At 34.8% G+C, this 24,170-nt stretch overlaps 5 protein-coding genes and 1 long non-coding RNA gene across 10 annotated transcripts; all 6 read left to right on the forward strand.

The window, feature by feature from the left end:
• Positions 1–78: 78 nt before the first annotated feature.
• LOC105183329 (odorant receptor 4-like) lies at positions 79–1,850 on the forward strand. Its single transcript, XM_025304386.1, has 6 exons — positions 79–244; positions 474–590; positions 648–738; positions 1,095–1,240; positions 1,485–1,617; positions 1,698–1,850. The coding sequence occupies exons 1-6, from the start codon at positions 90–92 to the stop codon at positions 1,800–1,802; spliced, it is 747 nt and encodes a 248-aa protein (XP_025160171.1). The 5' UTR covers positions 79–89; the 3' UTR covers positions 1,803–1,850.
• A 2,534-nt stretch (positions 1,851–4,384) lies between these two features.
• LOC109503867 (odorant receptor 4-like) lies at positions 4,385–7,304 on the forward strand. The gene is made up of 8 exons (XM_025304384.1): positions 4,385–4,523; positions 4,650–5,213; positions 5,330–5,440; positions 5,502–5,592; positions 5,923–6,068; positions 6,293–6,425; positions 6,517–6,606; positions 6,695–7,304. The coding sequence occupies exons 2-7, from the start codon at positions 4,996–4,998 to the stop codon at positions 6,589–6,591; spliced, it is 774 nt and encodes a 257-aa protein (XP_025160169.1). The 5' UTR covers positions 4,385–4,523; positions 4,650–4,995; the 3' UTR covers positions 6,592–6,606; positions 6,695–7,304.
• An 859-nt stretch (positions 7,305–8,163) lies between these two features.
• On the forward strand, positions 8,164–12,229 carry LOC109503862 (uncharacterized). 2 transcript variants are annotated; one of them, XM_025304369.1, is made up of 9 exons: positions 8,164–8,404; positions 8,559–8,678; positions 8,803–8,920; positions 9,141–9,399; positions 10,538–10,642; positions 10,709–10,799; positions 11,627–11,772; positions 11,893–12,025; positions 12,107–12,229. In XM_025304369.1, exons 1-9 carry the CDS (start codon positions 8,201–8,203, stop codon positions 12,167–12,169), a joined length of 1,239 nt encoding a protein of 412 aa, XP_025160154.1. In that variant the 5' UTR covers positions 8,164–8,200; the 3' UTR covers positions 12,170–12,229. The 2 variants fall into 2 exon arrangements, with proteins under 2 accessions (XP_025160154.1, XP_025160156.1); XM_025304371.1 differs by having other exon boundaries at positions 11,636–11,772.
• A 577-nt stretch (positions 12,230–12,806) lies between these two features.
• Positions 12,807–14,332, forward strand: LOC112589799 (uncharacterized). Its single transcript, XR_003113797.1, has 3 exons — positions 12,807–13,800; positions 13,925–14,042; positions 14,263–14,332. It is a non-coding gene; the product is annotated as an uncharacterized LOC112589799 (long non-coding RNA).
• A 1,035-nt stretch (positions 14,333–15,367) lies between these two features.
• LOC105183330 (odorant receptor 85f-like) lies at positions 15,368–15,939 on the forward strand. Its single transcript, XM_025304393.1, has 3 exons — positions 15,368–15,456; positions 15,647–15,779; positions 15,861–15,939. Exons 1-3 carry the CDS (start codon positions 15,392–15,394, stop codon positions 15,921–15,923), a joined length of 261 nt encoding a protein of 86 aa, XP_025160178.1. The 5' UTR covers positions 15,368–15,391; the 3' UTR covers positions 15,924–15,939.
• Positions 15,940–17,110: 1,171 nt separating this feature from the next.
• Positions 17,111–21,383, forward strand: LOC105183331 (odorant receptor 49b-like). Of its 4 annotated transcripts, none has more exons than XR_002162769.2 (8): positions 17,111–17,196; positions 17,347–17,464; positions 17,620–17,884; positions 18,359–18,481; positions 18,564–18,654; positions 18,813–18,958; positions 19,111–20,849; positions 21,070–21,383. XR_002162769.2 is itself a non-coding variant. In XM_019841468.2 (8 exons), exons 1-8 carry the CDS (start codon positions 17,119–17,121, stop codon positions 19,374–19,376), a joined length of 1,008 nt encoding a protein of 335 aa, XP_019697027.1. In that variant the 5' UTR covers positions 17,111–17,118; the 3' UTR covers positions 19,377–19,416. The 4 variants fall into 4 exon arrangements, 2 of the variants coding, with proteins under 2 accessions (XP_019697027.1, XP_019697026.1); XM_019841468.2 differs by lacking the exon at positions 21,070–21,383 and having other exon boundaries at positions 19,111–19,243; positions 19,323–19,416; XR_002162768.2 differs by having other exon boundaries at positions 18,359–18,485; positions 18,564–18,958.
• The last annotated feature ends 2,787 nt before the right edge of the window (positions 21,384–24,170 follow it).

Genomic DNA, 24,170 nt, shown 5'->3' on the forward strand with positions numbered 1-24,170 from the left:
TCTATATTATTTTTATCCAATTATTATGGATTCGAGATCTCAATGTTTCTTCGAACTTAAATGGATCACGGTCTCACTCCGTACATGTTATGACCGAGTACTTTATTGATAAGATAAAATATCGCTATTTACTTTGGTTGCACATGAATGCAGCTTTTTCTATTGGAGCATTAACGGCAACAGCAGCTGGAACAATGTACTTAGGGTACTTATATTTCGTTTGCGGAATATTTAGAATCGCCAGGTAAGAAATTAAATGAAAGAATGATAACACACTATTCAGATTTGAATTTTCAAATTTGTCATCGCTGAACCATTTCTTTTTCTCTATTCTCTTTATCATTCAAATTTGAAATGTAATCTTGCTCGTCACCAATAAAGAAACTAAATTTGAAATGTAATCTTGCTCGTCACTAAGAAAGAAAAGAACTAGGATTGACAAGACATAATAACTGAAAAACGATTATTTATAGTTACCGTATCAAGTATGCGATAGGTATCAATTTTCAACAAAATATTGATCTGAAGAAAGAGATAATAATTCATAAAGACATCATCTATGCCGTGGATGCGCATCGCAAAGCTATGAAGTTGGTATTTATTCTATAGTGTCTGTACGTGCAATAAGAACGTTCTTTTATTTAAAGATTCATCATGGTTATTCAATCCAATTTTGAAGTACTTTTGTTCCTCCTAATAGTGTCTTTTGTAATATGCTTGAGTCTCTGTCTTTATCGAGTAAGTCGTGTTATAAATGTTTCATACATGTATGTGTGTGTGTGTGTATGTGTTTATAAACATAAAAGTCTAGGCGAGGATTTTCATACCATAACGGTCAACTTGCAAAAAGTTTGATAAAAAATGAAATACTACCACTAAATATATAATAAGAATTATCAAATTCTTGTCATACTAAATTCTATTTAGTAGATCTACATATACACATATACATATACACAATTGAAATAAGAGATTTAATATAAAATATATTTTTTCATATTTTACGATATAAATTTCATTCCATAAAATTTGTTTATATAAGACAAATAGATCTAAAACATATTTCTGAAAAATTCACCACAGTCATAATGTAGATATTTCAGATCTTGTCGTTCGAAAACAATATCATGGGATTTTTATTACATCTTGCATATGCGCTTTGTATTGTTCTATTCATGTTCTTATTTAACTACATTGGACAAGAAATTATGGATCACAATAATCATATATTCCACACTGCGTAAGAGATTTTATACACGACGCTTATACTTATATTTTTATATAAAGTCGATGTAAAATAAATAATAAAAGTAAAGATTAATGTGTAATTTAAAAAATTATATTTTTAATTAGTATTTCCATGTAAAAAAACATCAATATTATTAAGTATTATTATAAGTATTATTATCTATTATAAGTATCATTTTTATTACTATTAATTATTAATAAAATTGCCGATTTCTAGTTTAATTATCTTTCCGCAGGTATAATATTTGTTGGTACATAGCACCGTTACACGTACAAAAAATAATATTGCTGCTGTTACAAAGAAACACGAAACCTTTTATCATAAGTTTCGGTAATATATTTATAGCAACTTTAGAACATTTTTCTTCGGTAAAAAATAGATCTTTTATTAGGACAAATTCAACATTGCTTACTTAGAATAATATAACACAAAAGATTTCTTATTACAGCTAATGAGTGCATCGATGTCTTACTTCACCGTTTTGTATTCCACACAACAAAAAAATAATGATCTATCATCTAATACTATATCAGATTATAATAGCAAGATATAAAGAACTGCCTCATATCTATTTAACTTAAAACTTTAACTTAGAACAAAGAGTCACTAATTATGATATAATAATAATAATAATAATAATAATAATAATATACTTCTTTGTAATAATAATAATAATAATATACTTCTCAAAGAAACTTAGCACTTTCCACAATAAAAAGATAAACAGATGAAATAAATTGAATCTCTAAGATTTAATTGATTGCAATTGAAGAATCAATCTTGAAATATATATTTGGACAAATTTAATTGAATAACACGTGACTCGAAAGAAACGTGCACATAAGATTTTGTTCAATAATATAAATTGTATACTAGACTAAAAAAATCATATAATCTTACACGTCTTTAATAACACAGCACTTGTTTCCTATTTCACGATTTAGACGGTTGAGATACAAGTTAGAAAATATTTATTCAATTAATAATAAATGTCTGTTTATTTCTTTTCATCCGAATCTACGAACCATATCTGAGATACAAAAGCAAGGTAATATCCGATTTAATAAAATCCGTCTTCACTTTATTATTCATTATTGATAACGACTCTATAAGTAAGACTCTACTATACTACAAATACAAACACTACAATGAAGCACGTGAAGGAGCAGAAGGGAGATGACTACGCTTGCGCGGCCATCGATCGGAAAATTATTATCACTTTATGGAAAATAGAGATGTTTATAAAATTTCTTTCAGCATTGAATGGATCATTTAGTCGCCAATTTCTTTCCTACCGAAGTTAAATTGCATATGTACAGATCTCACGGTGATGTTATGTATAATTTCACGTCGTGCAAAATGTAGTAATTTCCACTACACTTATGTACACGAAAAAGAAGAAAGCGATAATATATCTTATCGATCAACGACAAGAGAAGGGATGAACGAACCTTCACGGACATCTCCGCGGTCATAAGCTTTTCAGTGCTCGCGAAGAGATGATCTCTTTCGATCTACAAGAATATTTTAGCATTAATCGGACTCTTTTAGTTACGATTGGCTTATGGCCTTATCAGAAAACGAAAGTCGCTCAACTACAAAAGATTTTATGTTTTGGTATTTTAACGAGTATCATAGTATTTCAGGTATAAAATTATTATTAATTGTATCATGCAATATATGTATATATATATCACACTACACACACATATATATATATATATGCATGCTTTATCTTATATGTATCAATTGTCAGTTTCAACGCATTTTAAATTTAACTATGTCACTTTAAATTACGAATGACATTAAATTGAAGTGCAATACGATAATGATATTCTAAATGGGATGTTGCACTTTTGTTACGTCTTTTTGCACAAAAACAAGTGAATGTTAGACTGACATTCTAATAATCAAACATATATTAGGTACTTGAATAAGTTTTCGCCGTTTACTGATAGATGATGTTAGCAATACTGTGTGCATGTAGTTCAAAATGGTAATATATCCATATAGAAGTACTACAATCATGGTTTAATATTCACTATTGCTATTTGATTCCAGTGTAAACAACGAATTTTTCTACTACATTGAAAATGTCGAATTTTGTACCGACAAAACAACAATTTGGGGGAGGACCTACTCCATTATTTCATTTTAAAGAAAAGTGCAGCTGAAAGTTATCATTCGCTCGTGGAACATTATGGTGACAATGCTCTATCCGAAAGAAGTTGTAGAAAATGATTTCAACGGTTTAAAAATGGCGACTACGACGTGAAAGACAAAGAACACTCTGGTGCATCAAAAAAGTTTGAAGACAAAGAGTTGGAAACATTACTGAACGAAGATCCACATCAAACACTTAAGGAATCATTAAATGTTGATGAATCGACTATAAGCAAACGCTTAAAAGCAATAGGATTTATTCATAAACAAGACTACTACTGGGTGACACATGTTTTGAAAGACAGAGACGTTGAAAAACGTTTAACCATGTGCGAATTATTACTTCAAAGACAGAAAAGAAAGTCATTTTTGCATCGAATCGTTACTGGCGATGAAAAATGGATTCATTACGATAATCCAAAAAGAAGAAAATCATAGGTAAAGCCTGGTCAGCCATCAAAATCAACGGCAAAACGGGATATTCATGGAAGAAAGGTCATATTGAGTATTTCTGATAAGATCTAAAAGATGTGATATACTACGAGCTGCTGAAACCGAATGAAACCATCACTACTGATCGCTATCGAGAACAAATAGTCAATTTGAATTGATCACTGAAAGAAAAACGTCGAGAATATGCCAAAAGGCATGGGACGCCATCGGACTACCATCTGTTTTGATCGATGCAACATGGTCTTTCAGAGCATTTCACTTCTTGTGAGAATATTAAAAATTGGCTCGATGAGTGAATCAGCTCAAAAGAGGACCATTTTTTCTATCGCGGAATTCATTCGTTGCCTGAAAAGTGGCAAAATATTATAGCTAACGACGAAAAATACTTTGAATGATGTATTGTTTATTCTTCTATTTTACTAAGTTATATAAATTTGAACAAAAACGGCGGAAACTTATTCAAGTACCTAATATATATATATATATATATATATCATTTATAAATAAATTTTTCTCTAATAAATGTCATCTTTTGCAGCTTACAATGTTTATCATAACAGATTACACGCTTGATTTTGCAGTTGAGGTCCTCTCTATCGTCTTGATTTTTATAACCTACTTCGTATTATATAGTACATTTTGTATTAATGCTAAAACTGTAAGCAGTATATCGCCTAATTCAAACATACATTTTGAATAAGTAAACCACAGTGTATTATGATTACACAGTGATTATAAAATTTGATAATGGAAAGAGATATACATAATATTATTGGCATGATAGGTGATACAATTATTGGATCAACTTCAATATATTTGCGAAGAGTTAAAGGACGAGAATGAAGTCGCTATCATTAAAAAATACGCGTACAATGCGAAACGTTTCACGACCATAATTCTACGTAAGAACGACGAAACTTTTTACGCGTTTAACAATTTGAGTAATAGAAAGATCAAGCAGCAGAATGATAAATTTTATACACAAATATACGACGATGAAATAACGATTAGAGATCGATTAATTTTAAAATATTAACATTTCGTAAGATTGCAGAGTTATTAATTAAGGACGAATGTCTCTTTAATTGTTCTTAGTGTTCAGCTTCCTATGTTTTCTTATTCTGCAGTTGATGTGGCCTCGAATTCTTCATATCTTATTGTTTCTAAAGGAGACACATCGCATGGAGCATGTCGTAATCGAATATTTTGTCGATCCAGAAAAGTATATCTATTTAATTTTGCTGTATGTATTTGCAGCTGTTTATGTAGGTGTGATTACGATTCTCGGAGTTGGAACGACGCTTTTCATATACTGCAGACATCTCTGCGGAATGTTTCAGATTGCCAGGTAAGAGATGGTTAAAGCAATGTGAAAATGTACATACTTGCATTTTATCTAAACTTCTGTTATCTCTAAAACTTGCGAGAATCAAGTCACGTAATTATGACGAAATATTTATATAGTTATCGTATCAAACAAGCAATAAATACCGATATCCAACGGAACGTTAGCCAGATGAAACATCAATTCCATGGTTTAGTTTTTGCCGTGCATATTCATCGGAAAGCGATAGAGTTGGTATTCTACTATTAATATTTAAGTGAAGTGTGTGATAACAAACTTTTACCCTTGAAGGTACACCGAAACATTGACATCCAACTTTGAGAGTTCATTCTTCGTTTTAATAATTATTTTAGTCATATGTCTGAGTCTCAATATGTATCGAGTGAGTTATTCGGATTCTCAAACGCATCCTTATACGTGTCACATTCCATGATACCACAGTCGAAGGATTCATAAATAAAAAGCAATTTTATCAATTAATCACGCAAATAACTCCAACGTCACATCCGACTAATATTTAAATATTTCAACAGAAGAGAAAAATATGGAAATCAATATATCATTAAAAAAAACGACAGAAAATGAATGTCTTCATTTCTGCGGTTAATTGATGATGTGATTAATTGATGTAGTAACGTGATGTATGTAACATACGTCATGTACTACATCACGAATGATAAAACGCATTTCACGCACAAACATATTGTCTTAGGTGTTCCAGATTATATATTTTGAAAATGATATCATGAGGCTTTCGTTACACGTTACTTATATAATGTCAATCATCGTATTCATACTTTTATCCAATTATACCATGCAAGACATTACGAACCACAATAACTACGTGTTTCTCACTGTGTAAGAAAATTTCAAATAACGCTCACGTTTCTGCACACGGATAACTGTTTTAAGGATCTATCAAAAAAATTAAAGGCTTTAAGAACTTGTAAAAAAGACCAAAGATTAATTGAATCTCCGAAAATTAATTAGCAATGCACAGCTATAAACACTAAACTTTTATTCATAACATACTCCTTAATGTTTACCGACTCTTGATTGTTAGTTTTAACTTTCTTTCGCAGCTACAAAGTTCATTGGTACATAACGCCACTACGTATACAAAGACTGATATTGCTGCTGATACAAAGGGGCAATAAACCTCTCATCCCAAAACTTGGTGGGATATTCACAGCGTCTTTGCAAAATTTCGCTGCAGTAAGAAATATGTCACACAGAGTAGAGGTTATATTTAATATATAACAAAATCGCGAAACGACATGATGTGAAAGTAAATTTCTCGTTACAGATGATGAGCATGTCGATGTCTTACTTCACTGTCTTATACTCTACACAGACACGATATAAAAAAACCAGCGATTAATAACATTGAAATATAGTAAGTACGCATGAAACACTTGTGATTCAAAATTAATCGTCACATAAATCGTCAACCGTTCAAACGTAAGATATTTTTAACATTTCAGTGAATAAATTACAAATGAGGTAGGATTTGCACAAATCATATAACAGATGTACAGATGATAGTGAATCTTGTATTGTATTTTGCAACATAAAATAAGGCTAAAATGAAATTTGGCAATGAAAATCTGAGTAATCCATTAATATATTACAAGAAGTAGTAATAAAACAACAAAGTTGGTGTTCCTATTTGAAACTCCTTTAATTTAATTCGGCATCGATCTTTTGTGAATATAGTTGCATAGAAAATAATTGGAACGTGCCCACATTAATGTGCTTTAACATTTTCTACGTAATTCTAATTTTTAAATCGGTGTCAACCAAGAAACATTGCAAATGCGTTAGGCAATGTATAATACCTCTTATATTTTCTCGTCATTGAATCCACACGATGATATACAATGCATCACAAGGCCGACTGACCGACTTACGTTCCTTTCAACGATCAAACGTGTGTATCTTATGATGAGCTCACGCACTACAATGCGTGAATGGTGCCTATTTCATAGAAGAGCCATAAAGAGAGGATAAGCAAGCTTTCTTCTATTTTTCTACGGTTAAACGCGTGATAATTAGTGTTATTACATCACAATCATGAGCGAGTATACACTCCCTATTTTATTTTCTTATAAAGAAAGATTAATGTATAAAGTAATTTATAAATTCTAAACATTTTCAACTACATGAATCCATAATTCAGTCATTCTTTTGTAATCTAACTATTCTTCTAGCGAATCGTATAGCGTTGTAAAAGGAATTTCTTTAATTGTTATAATTTACTGCAATTTAACGCTTATAAAAATCAATTCTACGATCTTCTATTGTAACGGTGTTCTATTGAATTCTACTGTCGCATTTAAAAAAACAAAACATGTCATATAGCTTTTAGCACGTAGCATTAAGCATAATGCATATAGCAGTTGACTACATTTGCATTTTAATATATTCAGATTAGTGTCATCAAACGTTTTAAATATATATTTAATTTTAAAGATAAAACACAAGCTCTATACCCCTTGATACTTTTATACCTTAACAGCATGATTCAACAGATGACACAATAGTAAAAAAGAGCAACTAATAAACTGAAGAATCTCCCCATAGTTACACGTGTGTCTGTTGCGGATGCATACAACAAAACATATGAAAAAACAAATCTGAAGAAAAAGCAATACTTGCATCATCTCCATCAAGAAATTAACTCGTAATTACTATGTATGAAAAATAAAAGAGTCCATAGACTTTCTTCTAGTGTCGGAACGATCGCTTAGAGTCCCCGACTCTTGCCTATCAAAGTTGTTAAGCAGCAAATATCCCGATCTCACGATATTATTTTGCGGTGTTTTGGTGGTAATTTTACACACCGCGATATTTCGTGCAATTTAACTCTATTTACTCTAATTTTGCATAAATGCGCTGCGTTTATGTAAAATTAGACATCTTTTGTCGGAATGTACAGCGGAGAGAAGGAAAATATAAGGTATATTTTATCGATCGGCTAAAAGGAGGGGATGAGCGAATTCTTCAGTTTTTTCCGCGGTCAAACGCATCCCGACGTTTGCAAAGATATGACGTGCTTCGATCTGCATCAACACTTTGCCATTAATCGAATTCTTTTGCTCTTGGTCGGCTTATGGCCTTATCAGCAATCGAACATTGTGCATCTTCAGAAAATTCTGTTTTCCAGTATTTTGTCGAGTTTTATTTTATTTCAGGTAAACATAAACTTTACTTTCATTACATTATTTTACTTTCATTACATTATATAATATACCATTTGTAGCATTATTATACACGTGACAGTAACTGACTTGCATCTTGTGTCATTTTCTCCTATTACCGTTTTTTCGATAAATTTATCGTTTGCAGCTTACATCATTCTTAACCGCGAAATGTACACCTGACTTCATCGTCAAAATTTCCTGTTCTGTATTACTTTTCGCAATTTACTTGATTTTATATAACACATTCCACTTTAATACTAAACATGTAAGTAGAACCTTCTTCGTGTTGATTCAAATAAGCAACCTTCATATTAAATGAAATCGTATGCGCAATAATTTCTTTAAAACTTTATCACGAGAAGAAACGTAAAATATTGTTGACACAACAGATGATACATTCATTGGATCAACTGCAACACGTTTGTAATGAGCTGCAAGACGAGAACGAAATAGCTATCATTGAACGATACGCGTGCATTGCTGAACGTAAAACAATTATACTTACAGGTAAGATAATATTGTCTAAAGTCGGGAAAATTGTAAGAAGAAGGATATCTATATATATGTATATACATGGTTCCGAACTTAATTTTCCTTTTTATAAGAAGCTTTCGACAATGTACTAGATCAGAAATACAAATAAATTTGGAAAGTTTAACGATTCAATATTTTGGAGACGTTTGCAAAATACCGATTAATAATGGCTATCTTTTATGAACGTTCTCAGTGTTTAGCAGTGTATTTGTTATTCTTGTCCAGCCAACGTGGCCACGCATCTTCGACACTTTTCTTTTAACGAATAACTCTCTACCACGCCACAAAATACAAATCTTCACTGAATATTTCATCGATCAAGAAAGGTACTTCTACTTAATTGCGTTGCACACGTTCACAGCCTTTTTAATAGGCGTAATAGTGACGGTAGCCACCGGGACGATGATCTTGACGAATGTAAAACATATTTGCGGAATGTTTCTAGTCGCTAGGTGAGAAACGATTCAGGTACTAAAATGTATACATTCGAATTTTAAAAAGAGTCGTATTTGTTATGTTTTGAGAGTTTAAGTAAGTTATACAATTACGATAATGAGAAATTAGGTAAATATTTAGAAGTACACAGTCAGCTCCGATTTTAATGAGACTAGGCTCATTCGACGCGCTTTTGCACGAGAAACAACTTTTTCTTGTGGCAAAATCGTCGCTCAGTTCCGCGAAGCGAGATATGAAGCGTTAAAGTAGATCATAATTCAGGTTAGGAAAGCTGTTATATCGATGAACTTTGGCGACATAAACATGCCTTGTAACTAATTCCAAGTGTTCCGTGACCTTGATGTTGACATATCTAAACCGATTTGTGATATCGTTGTTCAGTAATACATTCGTCGCCTATAGAAGTGCGTATATTCGTGCATGATTCCCGCCAATAATAGCAATTTCTTTACACGACATAAACATGCTTCGTAACTAACATAAACTTCCCGAGTAATATGCAAAAAGTTTTAGTCCGTGCTCACTGTTCGTTAAAAAGTTATTAACAAATGAAGTTAGTGATAAGAGTTTGCACCGAGCATGTGTACACATACACACACCGAAAGGGGCGTGGGGGGCGCCTTCGGCCCCTCCCGCACTCCCCCTCGAGGGTCAACGGGTGAAACTCGCTTCATGTAGAAAGTCACAATAAGTCGCAAACTCACATGTGACTTTCCATATGAAGCGAGTTTCGCCTGTTAGCCCTCGAGAGGGGGTGCGGGTGGGGGGTCGAAGGCCCCCCCGCACGCCCCCTTCGATGTGTGTGTACGCGTGTATACATGCTAGGTGCAGTCTTATCACTAACTTCATTTATTAATAACTTTTTAACAAACAGTGAGCACGGACTAAAACTTTTTGCATATTACTCGGGAAGTTTATGTTAGTTACGAGGCATGTTCATGTCGCCAAAGTTCATCGATATAACAGCTTTCCTAATCTGAATTATGATCTACTTTAACGCTTTATATCTCGCTTCGCGGAACTGAGCGACGATTTTGCCACAGGAAAAAGTTGTTTCTCGTGCAAAAACGCGTCTCATTAAAATCGGAGCTGACTGTGTATTTCTAAATACTTATTTGTAGTAATTATTTGTAGTTATCGTATCCAGCAGGCAATAAAGATTGATGATCGACGAATCCAGAAGAACACTATTTGCAAAGACATCATTTGCGCCATTAATATTCACCGAAAAGCAATGAAGTTGGTATTTTTTCGATGATACATGTAACAACATTTGTGAGAAGTGATATTTTCTTGCCTTTGAAGGTTTGCTGAATTTATATTGAAGGATATTGAGATAATGCTGTTCGTTTTGGTGCTACTTTCTGTGAGTTGTTTGAGTCTTAATCTGTTCCGAGTGAGTATTTTGTAATTCTCGTACGATCGCGGTTCAATGACGAGTATAATCGGATGTGCTGATACACTGCCAGCATATTTCAAACAAATTTGAAGCTTTTACTAATTTGAAGTCTCACTAAAAAACAATTGTTCCGTGTCGAATTTATATGATTACTTAAGCTTAAATCATACGTAGCATATTTTTAATATTTTCTGTGAATTATTTTATAATATAACGCATCTACCGGAATAAAACTACACGGATAAAACTATCCTGTTAATGTAACGAAATTTTTCACTGCTCGGAGACCAGATATAACTTTTATTGTATGAATAAGAAGATTCTTGTAAGAGATTTTACTTCTATTTACAGCTAACTCTTAAGTAGACGCATAGGCTCAAAGCAGACTAACTGTAAGTAGTTAGTATGTATCCTCAATATGTATAGGAAAATGTTAATTCTTTTGTTAATATAAAAAGAATTTATTTGTTTGCTGTTAAAGATAATTTTTTTGTTTTCTTTTTTTTCTTTCAGTAATAAACTTCAATTATCAAACTGCACTGTTTCTATTTTTGAATTTTCCATTTTAATTTACTTAAATTTTACAAAAGGAAGTGAGGTCACTACTCATCCTATACATCTACTTGTGCGACTTTGCCAGTGTGCCTACTTAAGGGTTAACACGACTAAATGTTCGAACAAGTGTTTTTGATCATGATAACAGAATTATCGTTTCTTGTCACCGAGTTTTCGCCCACATTCTGTTACCCAAACTGAAATCTTTCTTGCCGTATAATAAGTTTATATTATATTTGCGAAACTCATCACTTAATTTGGTAATTAAGATTTTTCAGATTACATCGTTTGGCGGCGATATCGTGGAGCTTTGGTTGCATCTTGCATATACCAGTGCCATTATTTTGTATATGTTCGAAGCCAACCTCTGCGGACAAGAAGTCACAGATCACAACAAAAATATATTTTATGTTACGTAAGATGTATATCGCCGCTTCGCAAACTCATAAAAACATGAAATATTTTATTAATGTCCATAAAATGCATGTGAAATAAAAAAAAATGACCGGTTTATAATCTAATCTTTCTTTCGTAGATATAATGCCCACTGGTATACAACACCACTGAATATACAGAAGTTGATAATATTACTATTACAAAGAGGTAATAAACCATTCTTCCTGAATGTTGGTGGACTATTTACAGTATCTTTAGAGAACTTCGCTATGGTAAGAAATGTGTAACAGAATATATCTACCGTAGCATTCTTGAAACAAGAAATGATTTGAAAATGAATTCTTTTGTTGCAGTTGTTAAGCGCGTCGATATCTTATTTCACTGTTATGTACTCCATGCAAACCAAAAAAAAATAATATAGGCATCTATTGTCCAATAGTATAATTCAATAGATTATTAAAAGAAATTTTCCTTTTCCTTAACTGCACATCATTCACCTGTTTACAAATAGCATTATCTACGTAATGCAACAATAAAAGAAAAACTTTTCTTTATTAGAGGCGATTTAGAATCAATTGATGCCCGATTGTATGCGGTTTCTGCAGACATAGATACAGAGATGAACATCACGGTGAAGTAACTTCGCTCGAAAGGACAGATGGTCACGAGAAAATGTAACACGAAAGCATGCAGAGTGTACGACCTCACTTGTACTTTCGTCGTTGAAACATAAAATTTCGAAACAGCCGGTTAGTTTTACAGATTCAAAGATGCTCTTGTATCTTACTGGCAATTATTCTGCAAATAGTGCGACGGTAAGACCGATTGAACAACGACGCTTCTGTCGGCCGTCGAAAATGTGTATCTCACGAATGCACGCGTTACAATGAGGTATGCAAAACGACAACGGTGCAAAAGGCCGACTGCGTTTGCGCGGACTTCGATCGAGAAATTGCTTTGCGATTATTGTTCAATACGAAATAAAGGACCATTGAATTTTCTTCGGCAAATCGATTGTCTCTCGTGAGAAAAATTATTCAATTATAAGCTTTTTTAAATATATATTTAATTTCATAGATAAAACATAAGCGCTATATTATTTGATAATTTTATACCTTAAAAGCAATAATTCAACAGGTGCCACAAAACAAGAAAGAGCAACTGATAAACTGAAGAGTATAATTACACGTGTGTCTGTTATGGATGCATACAATAAAACATACAAAGAAACGGATCTAAAGAAAAAGCAACACTTGCACGATCTCCATCGAGAAATTAACTCGTGATTACTGTTTATGACAAAAAAAGTCCATAGAATTTCTTTCGGAATGATCGCTTGGAGTCCCCGGCTCTTGCCTATCAAAGTTGTTAAACAGCAAATGTCCCGATCTCACGATATTATCTTGCGGTATTTTGGTGGAAATTTTACATACCGCGATATTTCGTGCAATTTTATTCCATTTACTCTAATTTTGCATAAATGCGCTGCGTTTATGTAAAATTAGACATCTTTTGTCGGAATGTACAGCGGAGAGAAGGAAAATGTAAGGTATATTTTATCGATCGGCTAAAAGGAGGGGATGAGCGAATTCTTCAGTTTTTTCCGCGGTCAAACGCATGCCGATGCTTGCGAAGAGATGACGTGCTTCGATCTGCATCAACACATTGCCATTAATCGAATTCTTTTGCTCTTGGTCGGCTTATGGCCTTATCAGCAATCGAGTATTGTGCATCTTCAGAAAATTCTGTTTTTCAGTATTTTGTCGAGCTTTATTTTATTTCAGGTAAACAAATTTTACTTTCATTACATTATATAATATACCATTTGTAGCATTATTATACACGTGACAGTAACTGACTTGCATCTTGCAGAAGGGTGTGTCATTTTCTCCTATTACCGTTTTTTCGATAAATTTATCGTTTGCAGCTCACATCATTCTTAACCGCGAAATGTACACCTGACTTCATCGTCAAAATTTCCTGTTCTATATTACTTTTCGCAATTTACTTGATTTTATATAACACATTCCACTTTAATACTAAACATGTAAGTAGAGCATTCTTCGTGTTGATTCAAATAAGCAACTTTCATATTAAATGAAATCGTATGCGCAATAATTTCTTTAAAACTTTAACACGAGAAGAAACGTAAAATATTGTTGACACAACAGATGATACATTCATTGGATCAACTGCAACACGTTTGTAATGAGCTGCAAGACGAGAACGAAATAGCTATCATTGAACGATACGCGTGCATTGCTGAACGTAAAACAATTATACTTACAGGTAAGATAATATTGTCTAAAGTCGGGAAAATTGTAAGAAGAAGGATATCTATATATATGTATATACATGGTTCCGAACTTAATTTTCTTTTTTATAAGAAGCTTTCGACAATGTACTAGATCAGAAATACAAATAAATTTGGAAAGTTTAACGATTCAATATTTTGGAGACGTTTGCAAAATACCGATTAATAATGGCTATCTTTTATAAACGTTCTCAGTGTTTAGCAGTGTATTTGTTATTCTTGTCCAGCCAACGTGGCCACGCATCTTCGATACTTTTCTTTTAATGAATAACTCTCTACCACGCCACAAAATACAAATCTTCACTGAATATTTTATCGATCAAGAGAAATATTTCTACCTAATTGCATTGCACACATTCGCAGCCTTTTTAATAGGCGTAATAGTGACGGTAGCCACCGGGACGATGATCTTGACGAATATGAAACATATTTGCGGAATGTTTCTAGTCGCTAGGTGAGAAACGATTCAGGTACTAAAATGTATACATTGGAATTTTAAAAAGAGTCGTATTTGTTATGTTTTGAGAGTTTAAGTAAGTTATACAATTACGATAATGAGAAATTATTTGTAGTTATCGTATCCAGCAGGCAATAAAGATCGATGATCGACGAATCCAGAAGAACACTATTTGCAAAGACATCATTTGCGCCATTAATATTCATCGAAAAGCAATGAAGTTGGTATTTTTTCGATGATACGTGACAACATTTGTGAGAAGTGACATTTTCTTGCTCTTGAAGGTTTGCTGAATTTATGATCAAGAATATTGAAATAACACTGTTCGTTTTGGTGGTACTTTCTGTGAGTTGTTTGAGTCTTAATCTTTTCCGAGTAAGTACTCTCTACTTCGTAATTCTCGTACGGTCGCGGCTCGATGAGGAAAAACAATTTTTCCGTTTTCTTGTTTTTGTTAAAGTAAGAAACTTTAATTATCAAACTGCTTTTTGCTATCAAATTGTTTTTGTTTTGAATTCTTCTCTTTAGTTGACTTAAGTTTCACAAAAGAAAGTGGGGTCACCATTTATCCCATACACCCATTTGTGCGATTCTATCAGTGCGCCTGCTTAATGGTTAACACGAACCAAATATTCGAACAAGTTTTTGATCATGGTAACAAAATTATTGTTTTTGACACTGAATTTTCGCCTGTCCCACATTCTGTTACCCAAACTGAAATTTTTCTTTCCGTATAATAAGTTTCTATTATATCTGCAAAACTCACCATTTAATTTGGTAATTAAGATTTTTCAGATTGTGTCGTTTGGCGGCGACATCGCGGAGTTTTGGTTGCATCTTGCATACACTAGTGCCATTATTTTGTATATGTTCGAAGCTAATCTCTGTGGACAAGAAGTCATAGATCACAACAGAAATTTATTTCATGCTGTGTAAGATCGTATATATCGTCTCTTCGCAAACTCATAAAAACATGGGATATTTTATTAATGTTTGAAATCGTTCGAAATTCATAAAATGCATGTGACATTTGTACTTGAATACATCCGGTGTGTGTGTGTGTGTGTGTGTGTGTGTGTTAGTTTTTAATTATCGGTTTATAATCTAGTCTTTCTTTCGTAGATATAACGTTTATTGGTATATAACACCATTAAGTATACAGAAATTGATAATATTGCTATTACAAAGAGGTAATAAACCCTTCTTCCTGAATGTTGGTGGACTATTTATAATGTCTTTAGAGAACTTCGCTATGGTGAGAAACGTATACCAGAATATATTCAACGTAGTATTTTTTAAATAAGAAATGGTTTGAAAATGAATTCTTTCGTTGCAGTTGTTGAGCGCGTCGATATCTTATTTCACCGTTATATATTCCACGCAAATCAATGAAAAATAACACAAGGATCTATTGTGCAGTAGCATAATTCAGTAAATTATTAAAAGAAATTTTCCTTTTTCTTAACTGCATGTCATTCATCTGTTTACAAATAGCATTGTCTAATGTAACGCAACAATAAAGGAAAAACTGTTCTTTGTCAAGGACGCTTTAGGATCAATTGACGCCCGATTGTGTGCAGTTTTCGCGAAACAAAGATAGCATTCACATTGGATATTTCCTAAATACACAGAAATAGATACAAAGAAGAATGGCGAACTAACTTTGCTCGAAACGACAGATAGTCACGAGAAAACGTAACGAGAAAATATCTAAAGTGTACGAACCCACTTTAACGCGTCGTTGGACGGAACGTAAAATTTCGAAATAGCCGGTTGGTTTTGAAGATTCAAAGGAGCTCTTGTACCACCTTACCGGCGATGATTCCGCAAGTAGTGCGACGGTAAGACCCATTGAATAACGACGCGCTTCTGTCGACCGTCGAAGGTGCGTCTCTCACGAATGCACGCGCTACAATGAGGCGCACAAGACTACAATGGTGCAAAAGGCCGACTGCGTTTGCGCGGACTTCGATCGAGAAATTGCTTCGCGACTGTTGTTCTACACGAAATGAAGAACCGTTGAATTTCGCTCGACGAATCGATTGTCTCTCGAGAGAAAAATTACTCAATTATGAGTGTGCCGATCGCGATAGTGGCAGATTGTGCTGTTTAACGTTTACCTTCCGTGTTCTTAGGCAAGTTTCATGGTAAGAGCAAAAATATACTGCAAGAGGGAAGTTGCAAGAATATTCGATGAAAACCGATCGAAAGGAAAGGACACGCGACATTTCGCGGATCTTCCCGCAGCCAGACGCGTCCCGATGCTCGCGAGATGATCTGTATCAAGAGCCAACATCTTGGTCTCAATCGGATCCTTCTGCTCATGATTGGTTTATGGCCTTACCAGCGGACGAGACTCGTCCGACTTCAGAGGATCCTTGTCTCCAGCATCATAATGACCTACGTTACATTTCAGGCAAGTCGATGCTCTTCGTCTCGCGACAAATTTCTTTCTAAAAAATGCGGTTTCTCAGCGTCAAAGTTCAAAGTGTTCAAATTGTGTCGCACACCACGACGATTGTATTTTATTTGATCATGCTTCTTACTTGCAGCTTACAACATTCATCACCACAGAATGCACTCCTGACTTCGTCATGAAAGTTCTCTGTTCCGTAATATTTTACAGTACCCTCTTGGTCAAGTACAATGCATTCCGGGTTAATGTCGGAATTGTACGTTGAACTCTTTACTGTATCATTAATTTTCGAATAGCCCCATATAAATGAATTCTTGCCGCATGATGAATCCGCACGCCCCGATGGCCCCTCGCGAATCTCGCCATGTAAAACACGACATTTTGAGTGTTATTGTTGACGCAACAGGTGAAGAACTCATTGGAGCTAATTCAACACACTTGCGACGAGCTCCAAGACGTGAACGAAATAGATATTGTAAAGAAATACGGAAACATTGCGAGACGTTACACGGCCACATTTACACGTAAGATATCGCGTTCTGAGATTATTTCGCCTTCTACTTCTACTTTTTATCTTTTCGATATATATTACTTCCGCAAATCATTGTTGGATATATGTACATATTATTGTTCTCTGTATAAATTTGCGATCTATATGACGTTCTTTGAATGCTATTAGTAGTCGGCATCGTAATAGTAAGTATAATTATTTGCATACCGATTTGGCCTCGCATCGTCGACATCTTTCTGCCTATGAATGAATCGAGACCACTTTTTATGGCGCATATCATGATCGAGTACTTCATCGATCGAGAAATGTATTCCTATTTGGTCGTGCTGCACTCGAGCATAGCTATTTCTGTAGGAGCAATAGTGGAAGTAGCGACGGGAACGATGCTAATAGGATACTACAAACATGTCTGCGCAATGTTCAAAATCGCCAGGTGAAGAAACGGAATTTACGGAAGGTGTCAATAAAGCCTGCCCAGTTTGGTGTAGGAATCCGGCTCAGGAAATTTCGAGTCAAACGCATCGCACCTGAGATACTCGCGAAGCAAGTCATCGGAGATGGATAAACTGAGCCGACAGCATATGTTTACCGCGAGATTAAGAAATGTTCCAATGTTCATCTTCCGTAACGTCCAGTCGTCCCACACTGATCGTTCCCAATTCACTTCACACTTGACTCCTGAATAGATATTTTCAGACATTGTACCATCAACCGTTGTGATGTACGAGTATCCAGAAACGATACGTTTGGCCCGAAATGATTTCTAAATTAGAATTGAAAAGAATTGCCTTCTGCAGAAATTGATATGATACAATATAGTTGTAAACAAGATCTCGTTTGCCTTTCTTGTTTCAACAAGTGAGTTTAGAAAGGCTATATGCAATTACAGCGAACGGATTCTTTGTAGCTACCGTATCGAGCAAGCGATGAAGATCAATGCTCAACAATACATCGATCCGAGGAGAGAAATTACAATTCTTATGATGAACAGGATTATTCATGCCGTAGACATTCATCGGAAAGCTATGATGTCGGTAATTATTCGGTGATAAGTGCGTGTATATATAGTATACTACAAACAAAACAAATAATTTTGTCTTGTTCCCCCGAAGGTCTGCCGAATATTTAATAACCAATTTCGAGGTATCGTTCTTCATTTTAATCGCGCTCGGTGTGATGTGCCTGAGTCTCAATCTCTTTCGAGTGAGTCTCACACGTGGCTTACTTTCTATAGTATTTCCCGCTCTGAATGTCTTTTCGCTAGAATCTATCTAACGCATTTGCTCCTAAATGAGAACTTCCGATCCTATTTATATTCCGATATTTCCGAAGAGTCTCATCGCAACCGCACGATATTTCAGGTCTTTCAGATAGTGTCGTTCGAGAATGACACGAACGGGGTTTACTTACATCTCATATACGTAAACATCGTTCTTCTGTATATGTTCACAGCCAACTATATTGCACAGCAAATCACGGATTGCAACCATGATGTATTCGTGACCGTGTAAGGGTAATGCTATGCGCGTGACAAAATTGCCCACGAGTACTCGCTTTGCGGAGTTAGCGGTGAAAAGCAGTTTACATTTCGCAAAGCGAATATACGGCGCGAATTAATCACGAATTTTCCTCGAATCTTAATTTCTCATCATTTCGCAGATATAATATCCGGTGGTACACAGCGCCGTTGCAAATACAAAAGACGATATTGTTTCTGTTGCAAAGAGGCACCAAACCGTTCAGTCTCACTCTCGGTGGACTGTTTGTGGCATCTTTGAAAAGTGCTGCTACGGTACAAAATCCATTAAAATATAATCGAAATAGCGCGCTTCGGAAAGTCAGCATTAAAGAGAAAATCTTGCTCGTTACAGTTGGCGAGTACCTCCATATCTTACTTCAGTGTTCTTTACTCTACGCGACATTGACGCGAGAATTGTCAAGAAATAATGTAATGAAGTAACGTTAGCGAGTAAAATTTAATTAGGCATGAACGACATTAGCCGTAATCTAGACGGAAGATTAATTGACATGAGGACAAAGTGTTGTATCAATTAAGATACTAAGAAAATAGTATATCATAAGTGTTAAGGAGCGTATGAGAAAACGTTGTTCTTAATAAACAACATTACAATAATTTCAGCTAATAAAGAACAAAGAGGTGGCCGAGTAAAATGATAGAAACAAAGCTCAGCACCGTGTTCTAATTCTCCATGCCGTGATCATCAGAACTACGTTTAATTACGGTTACTTTGTTTCTAGATTTATAGATAGATGCTCCAACATGCGTTCGCAAATAAATTCGGTTCCTATTCGGCACTTTAAGAACATTTTCGTTTGATGTCGGTGAGATTATCCAGCCGGTGCTACAAGTCGATCATTGCACCATGCGCTAATATCGTACCTCTGTTTATCCATCTAAGATACGCTAATAAACCAGGCACATCCGGCTCTTGAAGATCGAATGGAATCAACGACCCTCTTTAAAATTAACCCTTAGAAACTACTGGAAATACGGTTCTAATAACAATCGAGACTTTGAACGCATGTTAGGCGCGCATACGGCGATTGATACTACGAGATTTTAACGCGAAAATACTTCAGAAATAAATCAACATATACATACACACACACATTTTACTCCTATTACGCAAGAAATCGTAATAGATCTTTCCTGTTGAAGAAACCATATACGCACAGCTGCGAATCATCTTAATAAACGTATTAAAAAAATCGGAAATTCTTTTCAAGAGAATCGTGAGAAAAGTCGTGATAAAAAAGTCGAAAATGCAATAAAGTCTCTGCCGTAGATTTATGATGTAGAATAATTCGTGCTTTTAAAATTTTATAAATAGCAATATAGTAATTCTTTATTGCACGACAAGCGTAAACGTAAAATTGTAAATAAATTGTCATCTATTCTATCACGAATACAAAATGTGTGTAAAATTGAGCTTTATATATACGATGCCGTAATATAAACGCATTCTATCATAGTGCAAACAAATCTTATCGCTTCAATGTTTTCAAATGTTTATTGCCTGTCGTGTGTTTCATATCTATTTTTTTAAGCCTTACGATTGCTTTTTATGACAATATCACGCGACGAATTAAATAAAAAGAGCTCGCATAGCAAAATACATCGTCAGTTTCAGTAAGGAAGGAGTGGAGTATTTTGCATAATCTCCTATAATATCCGATTTTTACTGAAAAAGTTCGATTAAAAGTTCATCTTTCGAAGTCATGGAGAATAAGCAAATAAGCGGACTTCTGATCATGTGTCTCTTATTATCGAATCTTATGTCGATTCTTTGCGACAACGACAACGATAAGACAACACCGATATGTCCTCCGAATTCAGTATACATCAATGGAGAGTGTCGATTCGAATATGGACATATGTAATACGGATACGTTCTTAAAATTATTTCCTAACAATAAATAAAGTAAAATATTTTCATGTAAAGCCAATCTAAAATGAGTAAAACATATTCCTGTGATACTTTATCTCTTTATATTATCTCGTCTAATGTTCACATTTACGAGATTAATAATATAAGTTATCAATGCACATCGATATAGTATGTCATTAGATTATTCATGACGTTACAATAATTTCAGATAAATGAAGGAAATTAAAACGCCGGACAATTGAGAAAATAGAAAACTGCCGACGAATCTTCCTGCATTGCGGATCACCGAAACACGGAAATATGATTATTTTGTTAATTGATTTACGAAAGTTCCGACATATGCGTGTAAATAAGATAAGATTTGGCCGTTATTTTAGCCATTTTAAAGGCACTTTCGATCGAGATCTTCGCTGAGATCTTCCAGCCGGTGCGGCGAATTAATCGTTGCACTTCGTGCTAACATTGTACCTCTGTTTGTCCATTTAAGATACGCTAATAAACCAGACACATCCGGCTCTCGAATATCGAATGGAATCAATGACCCTCTTTAAAATTAACCTTTAGAAACTACTGAAAACACGATTCTCACAATCGAGACTTTAAACGCATGTTAGGGATGCACACGATGATTGATAATAAAAGGTTTTAACGCGAAAGAAGAATTTATCCCAAAAAGAAGTAAACACGATAAATTACAACGTTCCGAGAATGTATATGTGAGACGCGATTTGCGTAAAATCAATCGCGAATGAAAATTACGACGTTTAGACAAGAGAGAAAAAAGCGAAAATATTTTGTTTCGCGAATGGTAATTCGAAAGAAACACGCGTCCTGTTTCGCAAGGACTAAGTTGTAATGTAAATAAACGCGCGTACCGAATTTATCGGTCATTTCAAATGAAATATATTATCGCTTCTGACACGCGTGAAAAATGTAGAATGTACGTAATGTATAGAAAATTGATAAACTCAACAAACATAAAATTTATCAAGCCAAATCAGATAAATAATGGTGAATTTCACGTGTGATGGCACAATTCTGATCAAATTTTAACATTACACACTGCTCGAAGTAGGAGTTATATTGATTGAATCGCAGCAAATAATTCCATATCTTTCATTTCAATATAATTCAATATAATATTCAATATAATGACAAACTAAAACATTTATATCTGTATCTTTTTTTATATTTATATCTTTTAATGATTCAGAGTAAATATAAAAGAGAGAAATATATATTATATCTTAAAAATTCTGTTGTACTAATACGTCATTGAAAGACACGATCTCCTGATTATTTCGAGCAACATGTGAAAAAAGTATAATTAAATCGCATTGATTCTCGAGATATTGAGAGATCTCGAGAGAAATACCCATCACCATAAAAATGTTTTTTCTTCTCTGACTCACCGATACACAGCAGACAGAGTCAGCCGCGTTCTGCTGCGGATCTGTAACAAAAAATATAGTTTCGTTAGTTAAACCGTTAGGTTAAAAGTTAGGTTAGATTGAGTTCAATTCGCGGAAGCGCGCGCGCTGACCGTTGACTCTTTGCCATTGTAATTCAACGGCTCTTATTCCAATCGCTCGGTTTCCGATCGGGTTTCGCAATAAATCAAGAAATGTACAAACGTTCGGTGAACCTCACCTTCAAGCTGACTCTGCTCGGCCCGAACCGGATCCTCCGGTGCAGCATCGGGGTCCGTCGAAACTGCGTTCCGATAACCGCAGCTATTGTGTGGCTGCAACTCCAGCAGATCTGTAACAAAAAACGAGTTTCCTCATTAGTATTACAGCGACAAATGCGCCCCGCATCAAGAGTACGAAGACTCGAGACTACAAATTAGCTTCTTCAACTTAACCAAGGTAATCAATAAAAGTTTACCTTTAAAGACCATGAAACACTGCTATTGATCAAGATGCTCCGGATCGTCACGCACGCACACACACGCACGAATATTACACGTTACACGCGCACGTACACTGTGATCGAGTGTGAAAATTCGGGAATTATTACGCGCGGCGATCCGCCGATCCGTCCGCCGCCGCGGCGTAAACAATAATGGAAACGGTCGTGGCAATTGCGTACTTATGAACATGTTTTCAAAGTCGCGCGACCTTGTCCCGCCGGGACGCGTCTCAGAGAGGTACCGTGCCTCTTGATACTTTAGAAATAAATCAACGTACACACACACATACACACACACACACACACACACACACATATTTTACTCCTGTTACACAAGAGATCGTAATAGAACCTTCCTGTTGACAAAATCATATACGCACAGCTGCGAACTGTCTTAATAAATGTATTAAAAAATTGGAAATTCTTTTCGAGAGAATCGTGAGGAAAGTTGTGATAAAAAAGTCGAAAATGTAATAAAATCTGTACCGTGGATTTGTGACGTAAAATAATTCGGGTTTTTAAAATTTTATAAACGGCAATATAAATTAAAACGGACTTTGGAGACAACCTGATACACATGATAAAAATACGAGACTTAGTTTTCGATATGTGGAAAAATATACGAAGAATCAGAACAACATTTATAGATGTATGCATGTAGGAGTATGTATTGGATTGTTCAAAAAATCATTGCGTTTTTTTCGGTGTTTTTCAAGACCGTTTATTTTATACAAAAAATGAACATTAATCAATAATATGTTGCCCTTTTTGTTCGATGACTTTCTACCATCTTTCGGTAAGCTTCAGGATTCGATTCTCGAAAAACTTCCTATCTGTAGTAGCGAAGAACTCAAGCAAATACTTTTCGATAGCGTCATTTGAGGCGAACGTTTTCTCACTCAAGGAATTTTGCAAGGATCGAAACAAATGGTAGTCTGATGGTGCAAGGTCTGGCGAATATGGTGGATGAGGCAACACATCCCAGCCAAACTCCAACAATTTTTCACGTATCGTCAAACTTGTGTACGGTCGAGCGTTGTCATAATGGAAGACCACTTCTTTGCGATTTATCAATTCTGGCCGCTTTTCTGTTATTGCTTCGTTCAATTTGTCGAGCTGTTGACAGTACAAGTCCGAGTTTATCGTAAGTTCGTATCGTTCCTTGGTAAGAGCTCGAAAAATACCACACCCTTCCAATCCCATCAAATTAAGAGCATCACTTTTCTCTGGTGGATGTCTGCTTTTTATGTGCTTTGGATCGGTTCATCGCGCTTGCTCCACGATCGCTTTCGTTTCACATTGTTGTAGACAATCCATTTTTCATCGCCAGTAATCATATGTTTCAGAAATGAGTCGGATTGTTCACGTTTTAGAAGTTAATCGCAGATATCTATGCGT

The sequence above is a fragment of the Harpegnathos saltator genome, unplaced genomic scaffold (genome assembly GCF_003227715.2).
Source record: "Harpegnathos saltator strain DR-91 unplaced genomic scaffold, Hsal_v8.6 scaffold604, whole genome shotgun sequence".
NCBI classification, from domain to species: domain Eukaryota; kingdom Metazoa; phylum Arthropoda; class Insecta; order Hymenoptera; family Formicidae; genus Harpegnathos; species Harpegnathos saltator.

What these genes read in the sequence shown, in the direction of transcription:
- LOC105183329 (XM_025304386.1), top strand. Translation starts at nt 90, where the DNA reads ATGACCGAGTACTTTATTGATAAGATAAAATATCGCTATTTACTTTGG. An exon ending in GGAATATTTAGAATCGCCAG is followed by an intron (nt 245 to 473) that starts GTAAGAAATTAA and finishes GATTATTTATAG; the next exon opens with TTACCGTATCAAGTATGCGA. An exon ending in TGAGTCTCTGTCTTTATCGA is followed by an intron (nt 739 to 1,094) that starts GTAAGTCGTGTT and finishes GTCATAATGTAG; the next exon opens with ATATTTCAGATCTTGTCGTT.
- LOC109503867 (XM_025304384.1), top strand. Translation starts at nt 4,996, where the DNA reads ATGTGGCCTCGAATTCTTCATATCTTATTGTTTCTAAAGGAGACACAT. An exon ending in ATTCATCGGAAAGCGATAGA is followed by an intron (nt 5,441 to 5,501) that starts GTTGGTATTCTA and finishes TTACCCTTGAAG; the next exon opens with GTACACCGAAACATTGACAT. An exon ending in AACTACGTGTTTCTCACTGT is followed by an intron (nt 6,069 to 6,292) that starts GTAAGAAAATTT and finishes TTTCTTTCGCAG; the next exon opens with CTACAAAGTTCATTGGTACA.
- LOC109503862 (XM_025304369.1), top strand. Translation starts at nt 8,201, where the DNA reads ATGAGCGAATTCTTCAGTTTTTTCCGCGGTCAAACGCATCCCGACGTT. An exon ending in CGAGTTTTATTTTATTTCAG is followed by an intron (nt 8,405 to 8,558) that starts GTAAACATAAAC and finishes TATCGTTTGCAG; the next exon opens with CTTACATCATTCTTAACCGC. An exon ending in TAAAACAATTATACTTACAG is followed by an intron (nt 8,921 to 9,140) that starts GTAAGATAATAT and finishes GAACGTTCTCAG; the next exon opens with TGTTTAGCAGTGTATTTGTT.
- LOC105183330 (XM_025304393.1), top strand. Translation starts at nt 15,392, where the DNA reads ATGTTCGAAGCTAATCTCTGTGGACAAGAAGTCATAGATCACAACAGA. An exon ending in AGAAATTTATTTCATGCTGT is followed by an intron (nt 15,457 to 15,646) that starts GTAAGATCGTAT and finishes TTTCTTTCGTAG; the next exon opens with ATATAACGTTTATTGGTATA. An exon ending in CTTTAGAGAACTTCGCTATG is followed by an intron (nt 15,780 to 15,860) that starts GTGAGAAACGTA and finishes CTTTCGTTGCAG; the next exon opens with TTGTTGAGCGCGTCGATATC.
- LOC105183331 (XM_019841467.2), top strand. Translation starts at nt 17,119, where the DNA reads ATGAAAGTTCTCTGTTCCGTAATATTTTACAGTACCCTCTTGGTCAAG. An exon ending in TCCGGGTTAATGTCGGAATT is followed by an intron (nt 17,197 to 17,346) that starts GTACGTTGAACT and finishes TTGACGCAACAG; the next exon opens with GTGAAGAACTCATTGGAGCT. An exon ending in GCAATGTTCAAAATCGCCAG is followed by an intron (nt 17,885 to 18,358) that starts GTGAAGAAACGG and finishes GATTCTTTGTAG; the next exon opens with CTACCGTATCGAGCAAGCGA.